Source organism: Schistocerca serialis, chromosome 8 (assembly GCF_023864345.2).
Source record: "Schistocerca serialis cubense isolate TAMUIC-IGC-003099 chromosome 8, iqSchSeri2.2, whole genome shotgun sequence".
NCBI lineage: Eukaryota > Metazoa > Arthropoda > Insecta > Orthoptera > Acrididae > Schistocerca > Schistocerca serialis.
This window is the reverse complement of record NC_064645.1, coordinates 332,503,579-332,522,711: the sequence shown is the minus strand read 5'-3', so window position 1 is coordinate 332,522,711 and position 19,133 is coordinate 332,503,579. Positions and strand designations below refer to the sequence as shown.

At 37.4% G+C, this 19,133-nt stretch overlaps 1 protein-coding gene across 3 annotated transcripts in view; it reads left to right on the top strand.

Annotated features, from left to right (window-relative positions):
- Positions 1-19,133, top strand: part of LOC126416810 (transport and Golgi organization protein 1) — a 168,097-nt gene that overhangs the window by 74,855 nt on the left and 74,109 nt on the right. For all 3 annotated transcript variants that reach the window (XR_007575531.1, XM_050084692.1, XM_050084691.1), the window contains exons 9-11: positions 8,947-9,042; positions 10,790-11,060; positions 15,882-16,020. Coding sequence is in view for 2 of the 3 variants with exons in the window: in XM_050084692.1 (XP_049940649.1) it covers positions 8,947-9,042; positions 10,790-11,060; positions 15,882-16,020 (506 nt within the window). In the remaining variant the exon portion in view is untranslated. The remainder of the gene's footprint in view (positions 1-8,946; positions 9,043-10,789; positions 11,061-15,881; positions 16,021-19,133) is intronic.

Genomic DNA, 19,133 nt, shown 5'->3' with positions numbered 1-19,133 from the left:
AAACAAACTGTTAAATCTTGCCATGCAAGGTCTGATTCCTCCTATTTTATTGTGATGATAATCTCTCTCTATCGACATCAGTGTCATCAAAATATTTTTGCGTTTGGAAGAGAAAGTTGGTGACTGAATTTTCATGAAAATATCTTCCCTCGATGGAAAATACCTTTGTTTTAATATTTTTCATCCTAACTGGCATATCATGTCCATGACACTGTCTCCCCAGCCCCCCCCCCCCCCCACCGCCCCTCACCCCCCACCCCGCACCATCCGTCCTATCTGGTATGGATACCAAACCACACAGCAATACTTGAAAAGAGGACAGACAAGCATATTGTAGGCATTCTATTTAGTAAACCTGTTGCATTTTCAATGTGTTCTGCCAATAAAATGCATTCTGTGGCCTTTCCCACAACATGTGATTGTTCCAGTTTAACTTGTTCATTTTAGTCTCTTTAATTGTAATCTATAGGTGTTTAGTTGAATTGATACCTTTAGATTTGTGCAATTTGTTGTGTAACCGAAATTTATCTGATTCCTTTTAGTACAGATTTGATAACCTCACACTTTCCATTGTTTAGTGTCAATTGCTGTTTTACTCACCATACAGATACCTTGTCTAAATTAGTTTGCAATTGATTTTGATCTTCTGATGACTTTGCAAGACAGTAAATGACAATATCATCTGCAAACAATCTAAGAGGGCTGCTCAGATCGTCTCCTAAATCGTTTATATAGATTAAGGACTGCAGGGGTCTATAACATATTCTTGATGAATAACACAGATCACTTTTGTTTTACTTGATGACTTTTTGTCAGTTACTATGAACTGTGACCTTTCTGACAGGAAATCATGAATCCAGTTGCACAACTGAGACGATACTCCATAGGTACACAATCAATCAGAAGTTGCTTGTGACGTATGGTAGCAAAAGCTTTCTGGAAATGTAGAAATATTGAATCAGTTTGAGAGCTCCTGTCAATAACACCCATTACTTTGTGTGTCACAACAATGGTATTTTTTGAATTCATGCCTCTTGTCAATAGATTGTTTTCTTCAAGGTAATTCATACTCACACATCAGAAAAAGTTTTGTATCACCTCGGTTCTGAGTGTTCCGGAACCTGCACAGAAAATTGGAATACAGATTAAAATAAACATCATTTCCACCCTTTTTATTGCTCATGAAAACCACACATTGCATGTTGTACCACCACAATACAGCGAGACCTTCAGAGGTGGTGGTCCACATTGCTGTACACACCAGTACCTCTAATACCCAGTAACTCGTCATCTTGCATTGATGCATGCCTGTATTCATTATGGCATACTATCCACAAGTTCATCAAGGCACTGTTGGTCCAGATTGTCCCAATCCTCAACGGCGATTCAGCTTAGATCCCTCAGAGTGGTTGGTGGGTCACATCGTCCATAAACAGCCCTTTTCAATCTCTCCCAGGCATGTTCGATATGGTTCATGTCTGGAGAACATGCTGGCCACTCTAGTCAAGTGATGTCATTATCCTGAAGGAACTCATTCACGAGATGTGCACGATGGGGGCATGAATTGTCGTCCATGGAGACGAGTGCCTCATCAGTATGCTGCTGATATGGTTGCACTATCAGTTGGAGGGTGGCATTCACATATTGTACAGCCATTGTGGCACCTTCGATGACCACCAGCAGCGTACGTTGGCCCCACATAATGTTACCCCAAAACAGCAGGGAACCTTCTCCTTGCTGCACTCACTGGACAGTGTGTCTAAGGCTTTCAGCCTGACCGGGTTGCCTCCAAACACGTCTCCAACGATTGTCTAGTTGAAGTTATATGAAACACTCATCGGTGAAGAGAACATGATGCCAGTTTTAAGCTGTCCATTCAGCATGTTGTTGGGCCTATCTGTACCGCACTGCATGGTGTCGTGATTGTAAAGCTGGTAGTTGGGACTGAAGTTGTACATCATGCAGCCGACTGCGCACGGTTTGAGTCGTAACATTATGTCCTGGGGCTGCACGAAAAGCATTATGCATCATGGTGGCGTTGCTGTCAGGGTTCCTCAGAGCCATAATCCATAGTTGGCGGTCATCCATTGCAGTAGTAGCCCTTGGACAGCCTGAGAAAGGCATGTCATCAACAGTTCCTGTCTCTCTGTATTGCCTCCATGTCTGAACAACATCACTTTGGTACACTCCGAGACACCTGGACACTTCCCTTGTTGAGAGCCCTTCATGGCACAAAGTAACGATGTGGACACGATTGAACCATGGTAGTGACAGTCTAGGCATCGTTGAACTACAAACAATATGAGCCTTGTACCTCCTTCCTGGTGGAATAACTGGAACTGATTGGCTGTTGGGCCCCCTCCATATCATATGTGCTGCTCATGCATGGTTGTTTACATCTTTTTGTGAGTTTAGTGACATCTCTGAACAGTAAAAGGGAGTGTGTCTGTGATACAATATCCACAGTCAACGTCTACCTTCAGGAGTTTCGGGAACTGGGGTGATGCTAAACTTTTTTTGATGTGCGTAGTTTGAACACAATATGTTTTGCAAAACTCTATTGCAAATCAACATCAGTGATATGGGTCTGTAATTCAGGGGTTTACTCCTATTTTCTTTCTTGAGTATTGGTGTGACTTGTGCAACTTTATAGTCTTTTGTCTAGCAAGTTGCATACGAACACTAAGTATGAATGTGGTGTTGCAGTAGTTATACAGAGATGAAGAGGCTTGTACAGGGTAGACTAATGTGGAGAGATACATCAAACCATTCTTTGAATTGAAGATCACAGCAACAAAAGCAAGAAGTCCTCCTCAGTGCTACAATTTTAAACATACTGTTTTTCTCTGCACGTACCATTTTACCAGAGCACATATCAGTGTTATATGATTGTAATGGCAATTGTAAGGTGCCCACATTCTTTTGAAGTCACAGATATTTTGTGATTATGGTATGCACATGCACTAACAAGAAGCAGCATTTCTGCTCTGTTTTGTGATGAATTTTTGGAGTCTTCATTGTTCAATAACCAAGTGACAATATGAAATTTCCTGGGAAGTCTAGTAGGGGCATTGATGGTTAGCCAAGAGTGAACGATGTATGGCAGTATGTAGATTGAAAACCATTGTTGGAGCACATCTTATATCATTTTTCTGTGGTACTCCTTGGAACTCAAATTAGGGCATAAATATAAGTTTATGATGAATATTACCGTGGCTGATCATACTTGAATGACAATAATTTGCCTCACTACAACTTGGAGACACCAAATTTATAACTCATTTTCAACACATTTACCTTGTGTGGGTACGGTTTTCGAATTTTTGGTAATTTAATTAATCCTGAATGTTCTACAGTCTCAGATCTTTTGCATTCTTCCATGCACACACAGTATCAATCCTCTTCATAAATAAACCCTCACAGTGACCATACCGATACCAGAGCCCACGTTATTTAATATTATTAACATCGTCTATTACTGCCTTCAAAATTTGTTGCTTCCTTCATGCATGAAATTAAGTTGCCTGCACTCAGATATTTACCTTCAGAATACACACAAAATATTGTACAATATACAACATTTTGAACAGGGTTCCCCAGGTTGCCTATTGCTTTTGTATGATGGTGTTGTTTTCGTAGTGATTTAAAAGAATGTGCTTTCACTAAAGCTAAGTTCCACTTCCTGGCCCTAGAGGAGCCTATGGGCTCGACCAACCGTCATGTCGTCCTCTGCCACTGGTGTCATTGGATGCAATATGGAGGGGCACATGGTCAGCACACCATTCTCCAGGTCGTTGTCCGATTTCTTGATCTGGGATCTGCTGCTAATCAGTCGAGTAGCTCATCAGTTGGCCTCATGAGACAGAGTGCCCCCCACACCAGTCCTCCCACCAAGGAAAAATCCCTGGCAGTACTGGGAATTGTACCCGGATTCTCAGCATGGCAGTCAGCTACACTGACCACTCAGCTACTGATATAGACTATGCTTTCACTAGTTGTAACTTGTGTGTTCAGTTCACGTATACACCCTGTCCTAGTACCTGACAGCATAGCTGTACATAGGGAGTTGTAATTGCTACAAGGTTCCCAGCGACATGGTCATCTACTGGTATTAATCAACTTATAATTGGTTGATGTTGATGATGATGATGATGATGATGATGATGATGATGATGGAAGATGATGATTTTCATCGTCTTGAGTGTCCAAGCTCAATAATTTTTTCATGGTAACTACAATAATGGCTGACAGCATACCTGAATGGTCCAGTGGTAGACATATTTGAACAGATGGTTCAAAATTGGCCAAAGGAACGGGTTTTGTGTTCTTGCATGCTTCCAAATAAACACTTGATAGGGTAGCACTATTACAAAGATGTGGCAACTCAGCAAGAAGGAGCAAATAATATTTATTATGAGTATGTTACAAATGGTACTTAACTTTGGTGCAGTACCACTGGAACAAACATGGCAGACTGGCCGCTACAACGGGTAACCTGTAGTAACAGTAGACACCAAATGGTGTGTTTATCACCATAAATCGCTCAGTATCTTCATCCAAAGAAATCTGAAAATATGATTGTTTAAGATCCAGTTTCCCAAAGTACACACCACCAGCTAACTTTGAAATAAATTCTTCCAACTTGGGAATAAGTTATGAATCCATAATTGACTGAGAATTAACCGTCACTTTGAAATCTCTGTAGACATGAACTGAACCATTCAGTTTCTGTGCAACTATGATCAGCATTGCCTGTTGGCTACTGGTTATGGCTTCAGTAACAACATTCCGTTGAAGACAGTAGAGTTCCTCCTTTATTTTACCTTTTATCGCAAAAGGAATGTAGTGATTTGCAGAACTTTGACATCTCATTTGCCTTCAGTGTAATTTGTGTCTTATAACCTTTAGTACTGTTAGTTGCTTTGGGAAAAGTATCAGATTTTTGCAATAGCTGATGTAACCTGATGTAACCCTCCATTCAGAACGTCAGTTTGAGTTTGATTTCTTCCCTTGTGAAGGAAGCTCAAAACATTGAAGAGATCCAGTCTTTGTAAATTCGTTGATTTATTTATTTAAATTTATGTCTACAAATGTAGCCTTTTTCATAAATGGTTTATATATTAATATCTGTTGAAAATTGTCCTTTTACTGGAATCTCCTAATTTCTGTAACTGAAGAGCAAACTTTGAAAGTCTGTTTACTTTGGTATTCCTAACTTTTTGTAGGCATACAGGTTAACGATTAAAATTGACAACCCAGTGTTAATTTGAAAATTGCTCTCCACTTTGTTGACTTGAAGAGTTAACAGCTAACAACTTTTTATTCCCATGAAAGATAACATTCACCTCATGATTCATCCGGGCAAGTTTTTGAATTTGCACACACTTGCCATTGCCATATGCATGAGTGTACTTTGTTTTGCATGCCTCAGCTGTATGCCCAGTCTTTGTACAGTAATTTCAAAGACTGGGCAACAGCGTTAAGACACGATCACCCTATGTGTGGTTTATGTTACAGCATAGCATGCTCAGTCTGCAATTTCCAGATCTGGCCTTGCTGTGTGCTTGGCCGTGCCAGCTGTTGATGTGTAATTAATATGTCAGCATCTTTGCACTTTATTGCTTCTGTAAATACATGCATTTTTTCGTATGCCAGATCAACAGCAAACAAACTTATAAAGGTGTGTTTGTTAAACCAAACTGCCCTTCTTTGATTTATTGTCAGGTGAGTGCATGATAAGCCTGTCACAAATTAATGAGTGTGCATAAGATTGCTTGCAGTGACCATTTTCACAATGAAATTTATGTTTCCCAGTCAGGTTCTGTAATTGAGTAATCTACTGTTTATAGCTTTGATTTGACTTCTTGGAACATTGAGAAAAATCTATGCCTGGCAGCAACAGCAACATGAACTTGAGAGTCAAATTATTTTGCAAGCGATTGTTTAATGTCAGTATATGAGAGTCACTGGTTCACAAGTAGGGGACAGTTTCTATGAAGAATTTGAAACACAGTGGGATCTTCATATGTTAATAAAAATTATTTTTGTTCAGCATCACCTGATCTCTGATGTGTGAGGTAATGCTGTTCTAGTTGCTGGATGTAGTTGTTCGAGGACTCAGCTTTTTAATGCAATACTGGAAAGGGTAGTGGTGGCAGCTTGGACTGTAGTGGTCATTTTTTGTTGGTCATCGGTCTTCCTGTCTTGAAGCGTGCCACCATGAGCTCATGAGCTGCAGACAGTTGTTGCAGTAAGGTTGTAGGGCGAGCTCTGATTGGGTCATGTCCAAAAGATATCCTCAGAACTGTTTGTAAAATTCATAAAAAATCATATCTGGAATTGAAACTGATTAGCAGTCTTGGAATGTATCAGTCACAGAATAAAGCCACACAGTGTTGCCACAAAAAATCAATGAATATAACTTGTGCACTCTTAAGTTTAAGTAGAAATAAAATTTTGCCCTGCTTAGTAATTTTTCTCTTTTCTCCATTATGTTTCTTTTCTCTTGTCGCTCCATGTTGACAAGAGTTCTGTGGGTTTGCACTGAGCAGCAGTTTGTAGTTGTCAAATCTTGAGTATTGTCAAAAATTGTCAAGTCTTTCATGTTTTACCAACTCAGAAAAATGTCAGATGATCTGGCACATGGTGTCCTAACCTAATATAATGATATCTGAATAACTGTGCTGTCTCTTGGCAGTTTAAGATATTGTAACCATCATTGATAGTAAGTTTTCAGACATCCCGTAACTGGTTGCACTTTTCTGTGAATAACGATCACTGACTTGGGTGATAGTTGTCAGAATACTGTACTGAACTAACTCCAAGCGTTGGAGTGAACTGCCTGACTGCTGATTAGTAACTGTCTGAGTGTCCGCGGCACGTCGTATTTTGGTTCCTGTCCACCAGTACAACTTGTCCACTAGCACCAAGGCAGATACAATGTAGTTCAAGGTTGACAATGTTCCCAGTTTAGCAGTCCACACTGTCGATGGATGTACACAACATGCTGGAAGAAGTGGCTCAGAAGCAGAAAAATGTCCAGGTTTTGCAGTGTGGACTTGAGAGATATGGTTTTTTTTTTTTGTGTACCTCTTGCATGGTACACAACAATAATAAAACTAATAAAATAACAACCACGTGAGTTTTAAGATGCAAGAAGTACTGTGCCATCTTGCAGCTCAAACCAGAAAGACTAGTCATGCTTTGGCTTAAAGGACACTGTCCAGACCAGTAAGTGCAAATATGATAAAATAATAGCACTCAACTTTTCTTACAGCCTGAACATGTGTTACAGAACAAATTTTTGAAATTGCTTTACTAGCTTAAGGACAGACAATTGCTGACGTTGAGCATGCACTTCTTGATTCAAGTGTTCACAAAATTTAATGCACCAATTATTGCTTGGCTACAATTTAACCATGGGAAATTTTGCCAGCATTTTTATGTTGTTTGTTCAACCCCTACCCCAACTGTGTTTTTGGGTGTGGTTATAGACTTTAATTCCTTGGATGTGCATTGCAACACCAGGCCACTGTGATACCTTTACTGAACGTTGTGGAATCCATACCTGTCTGTTTCCATCTGGTATGCATTTGTTTTCAACAATTTGCACTGTTCACAACTGTCTGTTCCCACCTGGTATGCATTTGTTTGCAACAATTTGCAATGTATGATGCTTTTTATATGAATGTTTAGTGGTAAGACATATTCTGGTATGTCTTGTGTGTTATGAACTTAATTTAGAAATTATTAAAGTTTTTGTTAATTGTGCAGTAATGCTGAATATGTTGAAATTCTATGATGAAAAATATGCCTGTATGTTGATGAGAAATTTTTGAATTATATATGTCCAGAAGTCCAAACAAATAAAACTTCACAGAAATCATGAACAAACATTCTTATCTGTCTAACAACACAAAACTGACTAATATTAATCAGTCTTGCTTTCATTTTCATTTTTCATCACAGTTTAGTAAATGTGCATAAAAAGGTTTCAACAAAAAAATAAAACCTAACTGTTGAATTCTGTCTATAATGACCTCATTTTCAAGGGGGCTTTAAACCTTTTGGATGGGATGTTAAATACCAATCTTCCTTCCTTTTATGGTGCAGAGAGGAACTGACATTGATTGATGTATGTATCTCCACATTGTCTGAAACTATTCAGTGTTTTGTCAAAGATACAGTTTTCTGTCCTTTGCTGATGCCATCAATCACAATTTCCTAGACAGTTTTCATCTCTATTTAGTTCAGATGGTCAATGCCCAATTAGAATGTGAGGTAAATTCTTAAACACAGTGGCCATCTTGCTGCCTTGATTTGAGCCTTGTTGGTCACTTGTGGTTTTCACTTACAAGGCAGTTGCAGCTATCCCAGCAATCATAACTATTCCAGAACTGGAGATTACTTTTTTTGATGAAAGATGAATTTATTAAAAATTTCATTAACTCCACACCGCACATGTGTAAAATGATATTGTCAGTTTGTGCTTACAGTACAGCATATTAGATATCAGTAATAAGTGCTTCTCCCACACAAATATAGAGCATCCACTCCAGCATTTTAGGCGCTCTCTCTCTCTCTCTCTCTCTCTCTCTCTCTCTCTCTCTCTCTCTCTCTCTCTCTCTCTCTCTCTCTCTCTGTCTCTCTTCCTCTCCCCCCCCCCCCCCCCCAAGTTTTTTTAACAATTTGGATTTATTTTTTATTACTATTAAAAATAACAGTTAAGTATTCTTTGAAATTATCTTCCATTAGTTCTTGGCATCATTGATACACCAATCAATACATAAAGCCCAATGTAAATACACAGAAGCTATCCTTATTGATTAATACAAGAACAAAATAATTGTTCAAAAATTTTCAAGTAATTGCAGTCTACCTTACATATAAGTTATTTCACATTGAGTGCTGTTGTAAATATAAACATTTATAACTTTCTTTTTTTAGACAACAGATTCGCTTCTCAAAATTCAGAAGGAAAAAATTGACCTGATGTCAGAAATGGAAGAAAAGATAAGAGCCCTTCAGCAACAACTATCTCAGGTACCTTATTACAGCAATTTGAGCCAGTCAACCATATATGATGGTCTTAATGTATATTGCTTGTTATCATGTTGTACGTTATCAGTATTGAAATTTATTAATTTTAACACGTTAACTTCTGTACCACATCAGGACCATGCCCATCTTCACAGTTTTGATTAGGATCACTTCTTAACATGCCATTCATATCTAGGTGCAGATGGACAGCTATGAATGGGAGAAGTGGAAGTGGCTTTGTTGAAGGAACATTCTACAATCTGCAGATAAGAACCTGTAAAACTTAGGAGAAGCTAAATTAAATTGGCCAGGGAAAGAATTTGAATACCATTCTGTGTATGCATTCATTATTTAAGCTACCTCACAAGACCAATAGCAGACAGTTTGTTAGTGAAAGCTGGAGGCTGCACTCTGGTCTGCTAGACATAGTCACAAATTAATGAAGAGTAACAATTGACACATCAATTTAGTTTTTGACAAAAGTACTTGTTATTTCTACACATTGTGCGAAGTAAGTTTGGCACCTTGCTTTTATTCCTTTACTCCCTGCAATTTAATTAGTAAAAGGATTTTCCATATTTAGGTAACTGTAATCTCACCTTGAGAACTCTATAGGTCCCTTACAAAACACATAGTTCTTTGGGGTGTTCTTGAAAGATGTCTCATCTAATACAGTTTACTTTCTCCTCTCCAAGAAAGCTTTTTATAAAGTGGTGAGTTATCACAAAATATTACATTGTGGGCCATCATTGTTTGAAAAGCTGTAGAGCACTGATAACTTCTATAGCAAAACTATAGAGGTATTCAGTTTTTACTGTTTAAATTCTTCTCAATATGCTGCTCCACAAATTTTGGGCATTCCATTATGAATTTTATTTTTCTTGGTGGCCCCGTATCTTTCACAGCATAGAACTGAATAAATCTTATCTTTTTGAGTTTCCCACCAAGAACACCAGTTAATAATTTTATAAAAACATTGTTCACAATTTCTCTATTTGCATTTCATTTACAACAGTTTACCAGCATACAGATTTTTTAAATGCTGCCAGAACAAGCTGCTTATGTAAAAAGGAACTAGCTGCTACTTGGAAAGCATAAGTTCAGATCCTTGTCCGACAGTCATCATTGAAGTTTTCTGTGGTTTCATAAAGCATTTCTGTCAAATGTTGTGATAGCTCCGTCAGTAATGACATCACCAGTTAAAACTTCCTTACTTGTCAAATCCGAGTTGGTAGAGTGGTCTCTCCCTGAAGACTGTGATGTCAACATGACTTAAAACTCTTATGTTTTCCTTTTAAGTATGTTGTTAATAGAGCATTGTTTGGGATAACACTTCAGTCTTGCTGGCTGAGTATATTTGTGAAATGTTTGCCAAAGCTTTCTGAATATTATTGATGGAACAGTAGAATATTTACCATTGCCAGTGGAATATAGCCAATTTGCACACAATAAATACACTTGTGAAAAAGAAAATATTAACCTTACTTCATAAGCATAAAAAAAGCTGCTGAGTGTAGAAACTCAAGTAATTATTGATACATCCATTGTGTTTTCTTTTCTCAATTAAAATTCTTTGGTTAGGCAAGTGTTGAAGTGGCCTTCCTGGTATAGTAAAAATTTAAAATTAATTTTTATAGTAATTATATTTTTAAATTGTGTATTATTGTGGAGACAAATACTGTATGACAAATATTTATGTACCTATAAAGGAATCTGTCACAGTCTAACTTATTCAACTGTTTTGAGACAGATAACTGAGAGTACGCGCTCGGAGATTAGTCGATTAACAAATGAGCTGGAAGAGTCCCGGGAAACTGTTGCAATGCGTGACAGTGAATTGACAGTACTGCAAGACTGTCTCCGCCAGTTAAAAGCTTTTGAGGAGGGACAAGGTTCAGAGCAGCTGGATACATTACTGGATGTAGGCCACGCCCGTGCCGAACTTGCACTCGTCTCAATGGATCGTGACAGTCTGAAGGATCGTCTCCATGATGAAGAAGTGGCTAGGAAATTGCTTGAAGGTGAATTGCTCTTTGTTGCCCAGGCTCATGACTTACCTTTAAGCTAACACCTTTGTCTTTCTGTAGTCCTATGTACTGTAATTACTCTAGCATAAGGTAACCCTAAATATAAGATGGCCTTCCCCCCCACCCCCCTCCACTCTTCTTTTTTTTTTTTAATTAAAAAAAAAAAAAAGAGGATCCTTGAGAAAAATTCGTGTTGTAACATATTCTGTCTAATCAATGTTATAAACTATTATTGACTGCCTGAAAAGTTAACCTTACACATATTCAAAACTTACACATTTTCTAATTGTCTGCATTTTAGTAATACAAGGGGAAATAAGGTAAACAAAAGAAATTGTTGACATTAAGTTTTAGTTCCCACTGCCTTCTTTGTTTGCTTAGCAGGTCATTTGTGGTATCACAATTTTTAATCATCGTTATAATCGTCCTAATAGGAGAGCTGTAAAATGTATGTCTTCGGTGTCACAAATAAAAATCTGCTTCTTCCAAATATGTGGCAATTTCTGAGGTTGTGATTATGATGGGACCTGAGAATATAGCTGGTTTTTTTTTTTTTTTTTTTTTTTTTTTTTTTTTTTTTTTTTTTTTTTTTTTTTTTTAACACATAGCAAATTTCACTTCTGTACTGACATGAGAATATTATAATGTCTCTTGCTTCCAAGCATATTGTCTGTCTCATTGGCCGTGTAGAAACAGTAGCTGACACTCACCCGCCCTATCATTCCTCACTCCCGAAGGTGAGTGCCAACACTGCTGCACAAAATATGTAAGCATGCCATTGGCTCCATTGTAGGTTTTTAGCATCTCCTGCAGAAATGTGTGTGTTGTTGAATATTTACCCAATTTTAAAGTCAGTTTGATTCCGAACACAAAGGGATTCAGGCTAACTGCAGTGCAAACATGGTAGATGTTCATATGAAGCCAAAGTACGAAGTATTGATTCCCGTGGTTGGCAGCACAATGAAATTTGCCTCCCTCTCTCAACTCCCCTTCCCGCACTCTCAGCCAAGCTGGTGTCAGTGTTCCCCCTGCAACACTTCTGTAGTGTTGTGCTTGAGGGATAGTGAATCATGGATGGCAATAATTTCTAGGGTACAGATCATATGTAAAAATAATAACGAATTCATAAATAAAGGGTTGCAATCAGGATTCAGTCCAGTTCTTGAACTTACACTTGGCCTGTGATCCAGTGAACTGTTTTTCCGCTGTAATTTATTCTGAGATAACAATTGCAGTCAGTTTAATGTGATTTCTTCACTTTGTTAGACATTCAATTCTGGATTAATGTTCTTTCCCATTTCATCTTGATCTCATCATCTTGTTCTAAAGCTGATTAGGAGCTGGTGACTTCCTCTCCTGTATTCTGATACATGAACAGTGACCAAATTTCTCATTTGCAACTCATTTGTGTACTGTATGAATGCATGTACAAGAACTTTTATTGCTAACATGTCCAAAGACAACAAAATTTTATAAGCTGATAGAATTTAATGTTGTTTCCAGCTGTTTTTCATAAAATTACCAAATTTTAAGTAGGGTGTTAGGTTTTTGTAGTGGCTAGTTTGTAGTTTCTTGTGTTTCCCTTGTACTAGTGCATGAATCAAATGTCACTTGATTGTTTCAGCAAGATCTATACTGTTTAAAGTGCTTCAGCGTATCAGGAAATGTCGAGCCTATTCAAATGAAAGCATTGTTTACTAATCCCTACCCTATGGAATTCTTCAAAATAAATGTGTAAGAAACCTCAGTAGCCAATGATTCATCTGTAAGTGTAAGGCAACTCCTGTATTAATCTATTAACAATGTAGAAACATTGACCTCAACAGCAATAGTTTATTCTTTAAATATAAGACGACCCCGTATTTTTAGAATGATGAATTTGGAGAAAAGACCTCATCTTATAATCGGATAAATGAGGTATGAACTAAATAGTTTTCAATTCATCCAAATTGAATTTTAATCAAATTGATTGTGCATTCATGGCTAGTAAACAATGGCTACCCACAGAATAATTTTTTCAGGTTTTTCAACTACCTAAACACCTGAAAAATAATGTTGTATGTAGTAGTTAATTGCAGTTGTTTGGTGTGCTTCATCTAAAAGAAGAACAGTAATGATATTATTGACTGAAAAACCACATTGAAAAATGTTGACAAAGCATTATCAGTTTGTGTTATGTAATGTTATTTAAACATTTTTAAATCTTTTGTCATTCATTGAGATACAAAAAATTTTGTGTGATACAATGCTCTGAATTACCTACATTCATTAGATTGTATATCACACTGCATTGTTCATTTGTTGTGTGTGCTATAGTATTGACAAACACAGTGAGGAAGTTAATGTAAGAGATAGTGCATCTATGGCCAGTTCCAGTGGTAATAGACTGCTATTGAATCACATGCTGGTACACAACAATGTAATTGAAAATAATCACCCATTAGTTTTCAAACAATAGTCTGATATTTTCAGTAAGGTGTTGACTATTGATAATAGAAATATGCCCTGTAATCTTGGAGCTATTTGAATACACAGTTAGCATCAGTTTTCGACAATTTTTCATCCACCAGCTTGTAGAACTGTTGATATTGACAAGTCAGAAAATTCATTATGTATACCAGCCAGTTCCTAGATGCCATAAAAATCTCTTAAGTTACAAATACTGTGTAAGACACTTTGGGCTTAATTCCTGTGTCACATGTTGGTGATTGTAGTAACCTCAGTTGTTGGCAGTGAGAATTGGCAAATTTGTTTTCTGTTTTGGCATTAAGTTTATCGAAACACTGATTGCCGAATGACTTTGTGAGCAAGGAATGAATTGCTATTTACAGACTAAAATTAGTGGCGTATTCCAACGTAACTTTGAAGAGATTGGGAGACAAAGTCAAAAAATGGCTTTTTTCACAGCAATATGCACTCTATTGTTTTGAACAATTTAAATTTATTGTACTGTGGAAATCAAGTAGTACTTAGTGTTTTCTTCTCTTAATATTTAATATGTAATTCATGTTGTGTTTAAAAATATTGAAAACTAAAAAAATAAACCACCCATGAAGAAAACAGTTTCCATCCAATTTGTGTTGTAATTATTTTGGGCTAAATTTCTTGTCACCAAAATTTTACAAAGAAGTTTATAGCAGTTGGGGATTTTGAATCTTTCTAAGTGTTTTTCAGATTAAAACTTTATTCTGAGAAGTATATACTCTGCTTGCTGAAAATTAAAACCATGATTAAAATAATAAAATTTCTAAGTGTGTCTGTTTTGTGATATGATATGAAATGAAATGATCACTTGACCTAATTGGCTGGGACAACTCGTCTGGAATTGTTTGGGCACCTAGTGCAAGTCTTTTATTTTATGCCACTTCGGTGACTTGCGCATTAATGATGATAAGGCCAACACGACACCCAGTCCCCAAGCAGATAAAATCTCCAACCCAGCCGAGAATTGAACCCAGACCCCAGCCACTCAGCTACAGAGGTGGACTCTGTTTTGTGATGGATAATTGCACTCTTTTGAATTATGATTGTACTGAACTATTCAAAACAAGTATCTTGTAATGCAGAAGATACCATTGGGTAAGCTAGAAAGTCACTAACTTCATGTGTTACCAGAAAATGACCTCTGCTTTGAACATTTATGTGTACTGAAAAGTAACTGCAACATAGATTGTGATAGCTTTGATTGCCTTGCAGAAAGCATGTCAGTGTAGCATTGCATTTAAAGAAGTGTAAGGAAGTCGTAGAAGTTCAGTTCCTACCTTCATTGTGTTAAGTGGACATCATAAGAGTGCTGTTTCCAAATGGTGTAAAAGTAAAGCGGATTTACAATTTGTTAAAGTGACACAGAAAAACTAATATGACATATTAGGTAGTTTTGTATTTCTTCTGTGGGCAAGTTATAAGTACTATGAATGATGCTGTAGCCTAGGCCTCACTAAATGAATAGTTTTTGAATATTGAAAAATGCCCACCTGGAACTGGGAAGCAGTAGAACTATCATAACACGTATTTCTTTCTCTGTTCGAGGCAAAAGGTATTGTAAATAGCAACGACAGCCACAAATGCTTTGCTGTTGGACTTTCTGTAGTTCTTGTCACAGTTGGCACTGGTAGTAGTTGTAGCAGAACTGGAGGGCCTGTGCATTTATTATGGCTAGTTTACAGTATCACTTTGCCCATATTTTTAAAGTATTATGATTGCAGTGAAATTTGTTTGACCACTAAATTGTCAGAGAATCTTATAAAGATACTGCATTTAATTTGTGGAATTTCAGACATTTTAAATTTATTTGCTGCAAATATATAGTTGACTGAACAGTTACTATCTCAGAATGTACTTCACAATGAAATGCAACACATGTACCCCTTAATTGCTAACTTTTGTGGATTATTTATTTTATTATTCTTGCAGACCATAACTGCTCTTGGAGCACATCATCTGCTGAAAGCAAACTTGCACTTGACTTGAAAACAATTCTTTGACAATAGTTGTGTGTCAAGCTTTCTCCAAAATTGACCCTTCCCTGTCACTATGTCTGTTGTCCCAAATTATGTCGTGCAAAAGGGTGTTGTGTGGTCACCAGCTTCCATAAACAATACTACTAAATTTATTTGAACTGTACAAAGACAGAATCATGAGGCATTTCTCTTCGCTTATTGTCAGTAGCTGTTTAGTAGCTATGTTTTTGTCACATTATTGAACCAGACCTTTTGGATAAAACTGTCTTTGAAATGACAAATTGCATTTTTTTATGTTAATCGGATTTCTTAATTGTATTAATTAATACTTTTTATGGTGTCTTTTTACATTCAGATCACGTGAGAGTCATTAAGGAGGAAGTAAAAACTTTGCAATCAAAGTATGAGGAAGCTGAAAAAGATAAATTAGAAGCACAGACACGTTTAGAAGTACTGTCAAATTATTTCAAAGAGAAAGAAACCCAGTTACAAAGGTGAGTATACACATATATAGCAGATCTGCAAAGAAAAAGTGATATACATGAAAATTTATCAGTTTCTTTCAGGGCTCCATTTATATGAGATTTGAAAGTCCTGGATAATATGCAGAGTATCATGCTGCTATTTAATGTATTTACAGTACATGCTGTGTGTCACATTTGGCAGCTCATTGCATTAGTTACACATTGCTGTCCAGAAACTAACAAATTATTTACAAAATTACACATAAAACATCATATTTTGTATCTCTTCCTTTCAGTTCACTTTGGGGAAATAATTTTCAGGGTTGGTAGTAACCGGTATTTTAGTTGCCTGTCTTTGTTCTCTTTGTCTACTGAATACATATTTTTCACTATCCACATCACTTAGGTGCTCAAATCCCAGTTCATAGACATCTCTATTTAAATGCCCACCGATGTTTTCATCACCTATGTCTTCACAACCAGAAAGTTGTGTTCTTAATGGAATATGCTAATTATAACAGAATACTTCTGGGTAAATTTTTATTATTTCTCAAAAATAGGCAAACTATGTTTGAATAATCTGCAAGCTAAATAAGCCACACCTGAATATTTGGAGTTTGATGTATAGTTTCATTTGCTTAGAATACAGAGTGTGTCTGTAAAGTTAGGTGGATGATCTCAGAAATAAAGGAAACTATAGTTACAAACAAAATAACTTTGCTTGGCCTTTGTTAGCAACAACACACTTCTGACATTGGTTGTAAAGCTATTGAAAATTGTCAGCAATTGATTCCTGTGGAATTGCTCGAGGCATTGTGGTCATACATTGTTGGTTATCAACATCATTACAGGAGATGAGACCTGGTGCTGCAGTATGATCTGGAGAGCAAGTGACTATCAGTGGTATGGTGTTCATCACTTTTCCCACCTCCCTTGAGTAGAAATTCATGATGATATATCAAGCCCTTGATGTTGAAAAAGATAATAATGTTTCATAATCTTGAATTTTGGCCGCTGACTGTTCTTGGAAGACCAGGAAAACAGTGAGTTCCACACCACTGACTGTTGCTTAGTCTCTGCATCATACTTGTAACATCGGTCTCATCTCCTGTATTGATGAACACACATGACCACGATGCTTAGAGCAATTCCACAAGAAGCGTTTGCTGATAGTTTTCAACAGCTTAGCTACTGATGTCAGAAGTATGTTGCAGCTAATTGTAATTACTCTGAAGGGCAGTAAAGAAAAGGTATTTTGTTTGTAACTCTTGTTTTTTTTATTTTGTGAGACCATTCATTGAACTTTTCGGATGTCCTTTTACATATATGAACAGTTATAAAGACACTTGTCTTCCTGTCTCTTGTACATCTAATTGACATTTCACTCTTATATGCACCATGTATGCAACTGTAATTAACAAATTTGATGCAATACTGGAAAAACCAGGTTGGAATAGAAGCAGCTAATTGTATAAAAATTACAATGAAATGAACACCCTTAGCTGCTTACAGGTGTTGACATACATCAACAAAGACAGATGAAAATGTGTGCCCAGACCGGGACTCGAACCCAGGATCTCCTGCTTACATGGCAGACGCTCTATCCATCTGAGCCACCGAGGACACAGAGGATAGCACGACTGCAGGGATTTATCTCTGGCACGCCTCTCGCGAAACCCACATTCTCAACGTATTGTCCCACACTACATTCGTGGTGCCCCCGCCCATTATACTCATTACTCGCTGCGCGTTTGCCGGTTCCCGTAAGAGTTCGGGCAATGATTGTGCATTCGCACAGAAGAAGAAGATGGTCAAGTGGCCGGTGAGCCTTAACTGTATATTTATTATTTCCGAAAGAACAGATACCATCTTAATAAATATACAGTTAAGGCTTACCGGCCGCTTGACCATCTTCTTCTTCCTCGGTGGCTCAGATGGATAGAATGTCTGCCATGTAAGCAGGAGATCCCGGGTTCGAGTCCCGGTCGGGGCACACATTTTCATCTGTCCCCGTTGACGTATGTCAACGCCTGTAAGCAGCTAAGGGTGTTCATTTCATTGTAATTTCATTCTAACGAGCTGATACCATCTTAATAAATAATTGTATAAAGATGTTGATCAAATAGTGGAGGTATTGAGCAGTGAGTTAGGCATGTAGACAAGAACTGGAATATAGAATATCAGCATATGAAGAACCAGTCATTGTTAGAACACATAGGGACAAACATATAGACAACTACATTGTCTCAGCACAGCAGCCTTAGTTAGTATCTCAGCACAGCAGCCTTAGTTAGTACAATTTAGCTGTAAATTTCAAAGGATTGTTGAAGAGACAATATATCAGGAAGTACAGGTCCTATCATCTTGGAGGAACAGGGATGCCAACAAAATAGTAAAAAGAACAAATCAATGGAAAAATGGCATACCGTCTTGAAGATTAAGTGATTAAATTATGTCCTTTTATTTTTAATACTTTTGACACTGTCACAAGAACATAACACAATGCTGTAATAGATTTCAGCCAGCCAGTGGCCATCTTCAGACTGTCAATGGATATAAATAGGAAACAAAGAATCATTGTGTAATTTGTAAAATCTGCCAAGTAATGACCTACACAAGAATAGAAAACAGAATAAAATCATACCTAAAGGCAGATGATGCAAGTGGTTTTCATTGAATTGTCAACATTACTGAAGCATATCCTAGGCAGAGGTTGAGACTCTGTAAGTAGGGTTAAATCTCTTTGACTATTGATATATACCTTGGTATTCACAAAACGGGATATCTGCTTGAGCAGAATTTATAGTACCATTCATTAGAGCAGCGGTTCCCAACCCATGGGCCATGGCCCACTTGTGGGAAGTGTGGCATTGAGCCGCGAATGCTGGTCAAGAGTCAAAGACAAGAGAAAATTAATGAGGCTCTTCAGAGGTTTCACTCGTCAGTTATCATGATCAGCGATTACAGAATGGAATAAGAGTTGAAATGTCCTATTACTATCCTATACCATTCACAAGGGAAGAATAGATATAAAGAAGCTTCTAAGATGTGCTGGCAGTAAAGGCACACCCCTACAGTTTGTGCTCCAGGGCTGGGGCACAAACTTAACAGACTGCTCATGGTGTAAGAACACACAGTAAAAC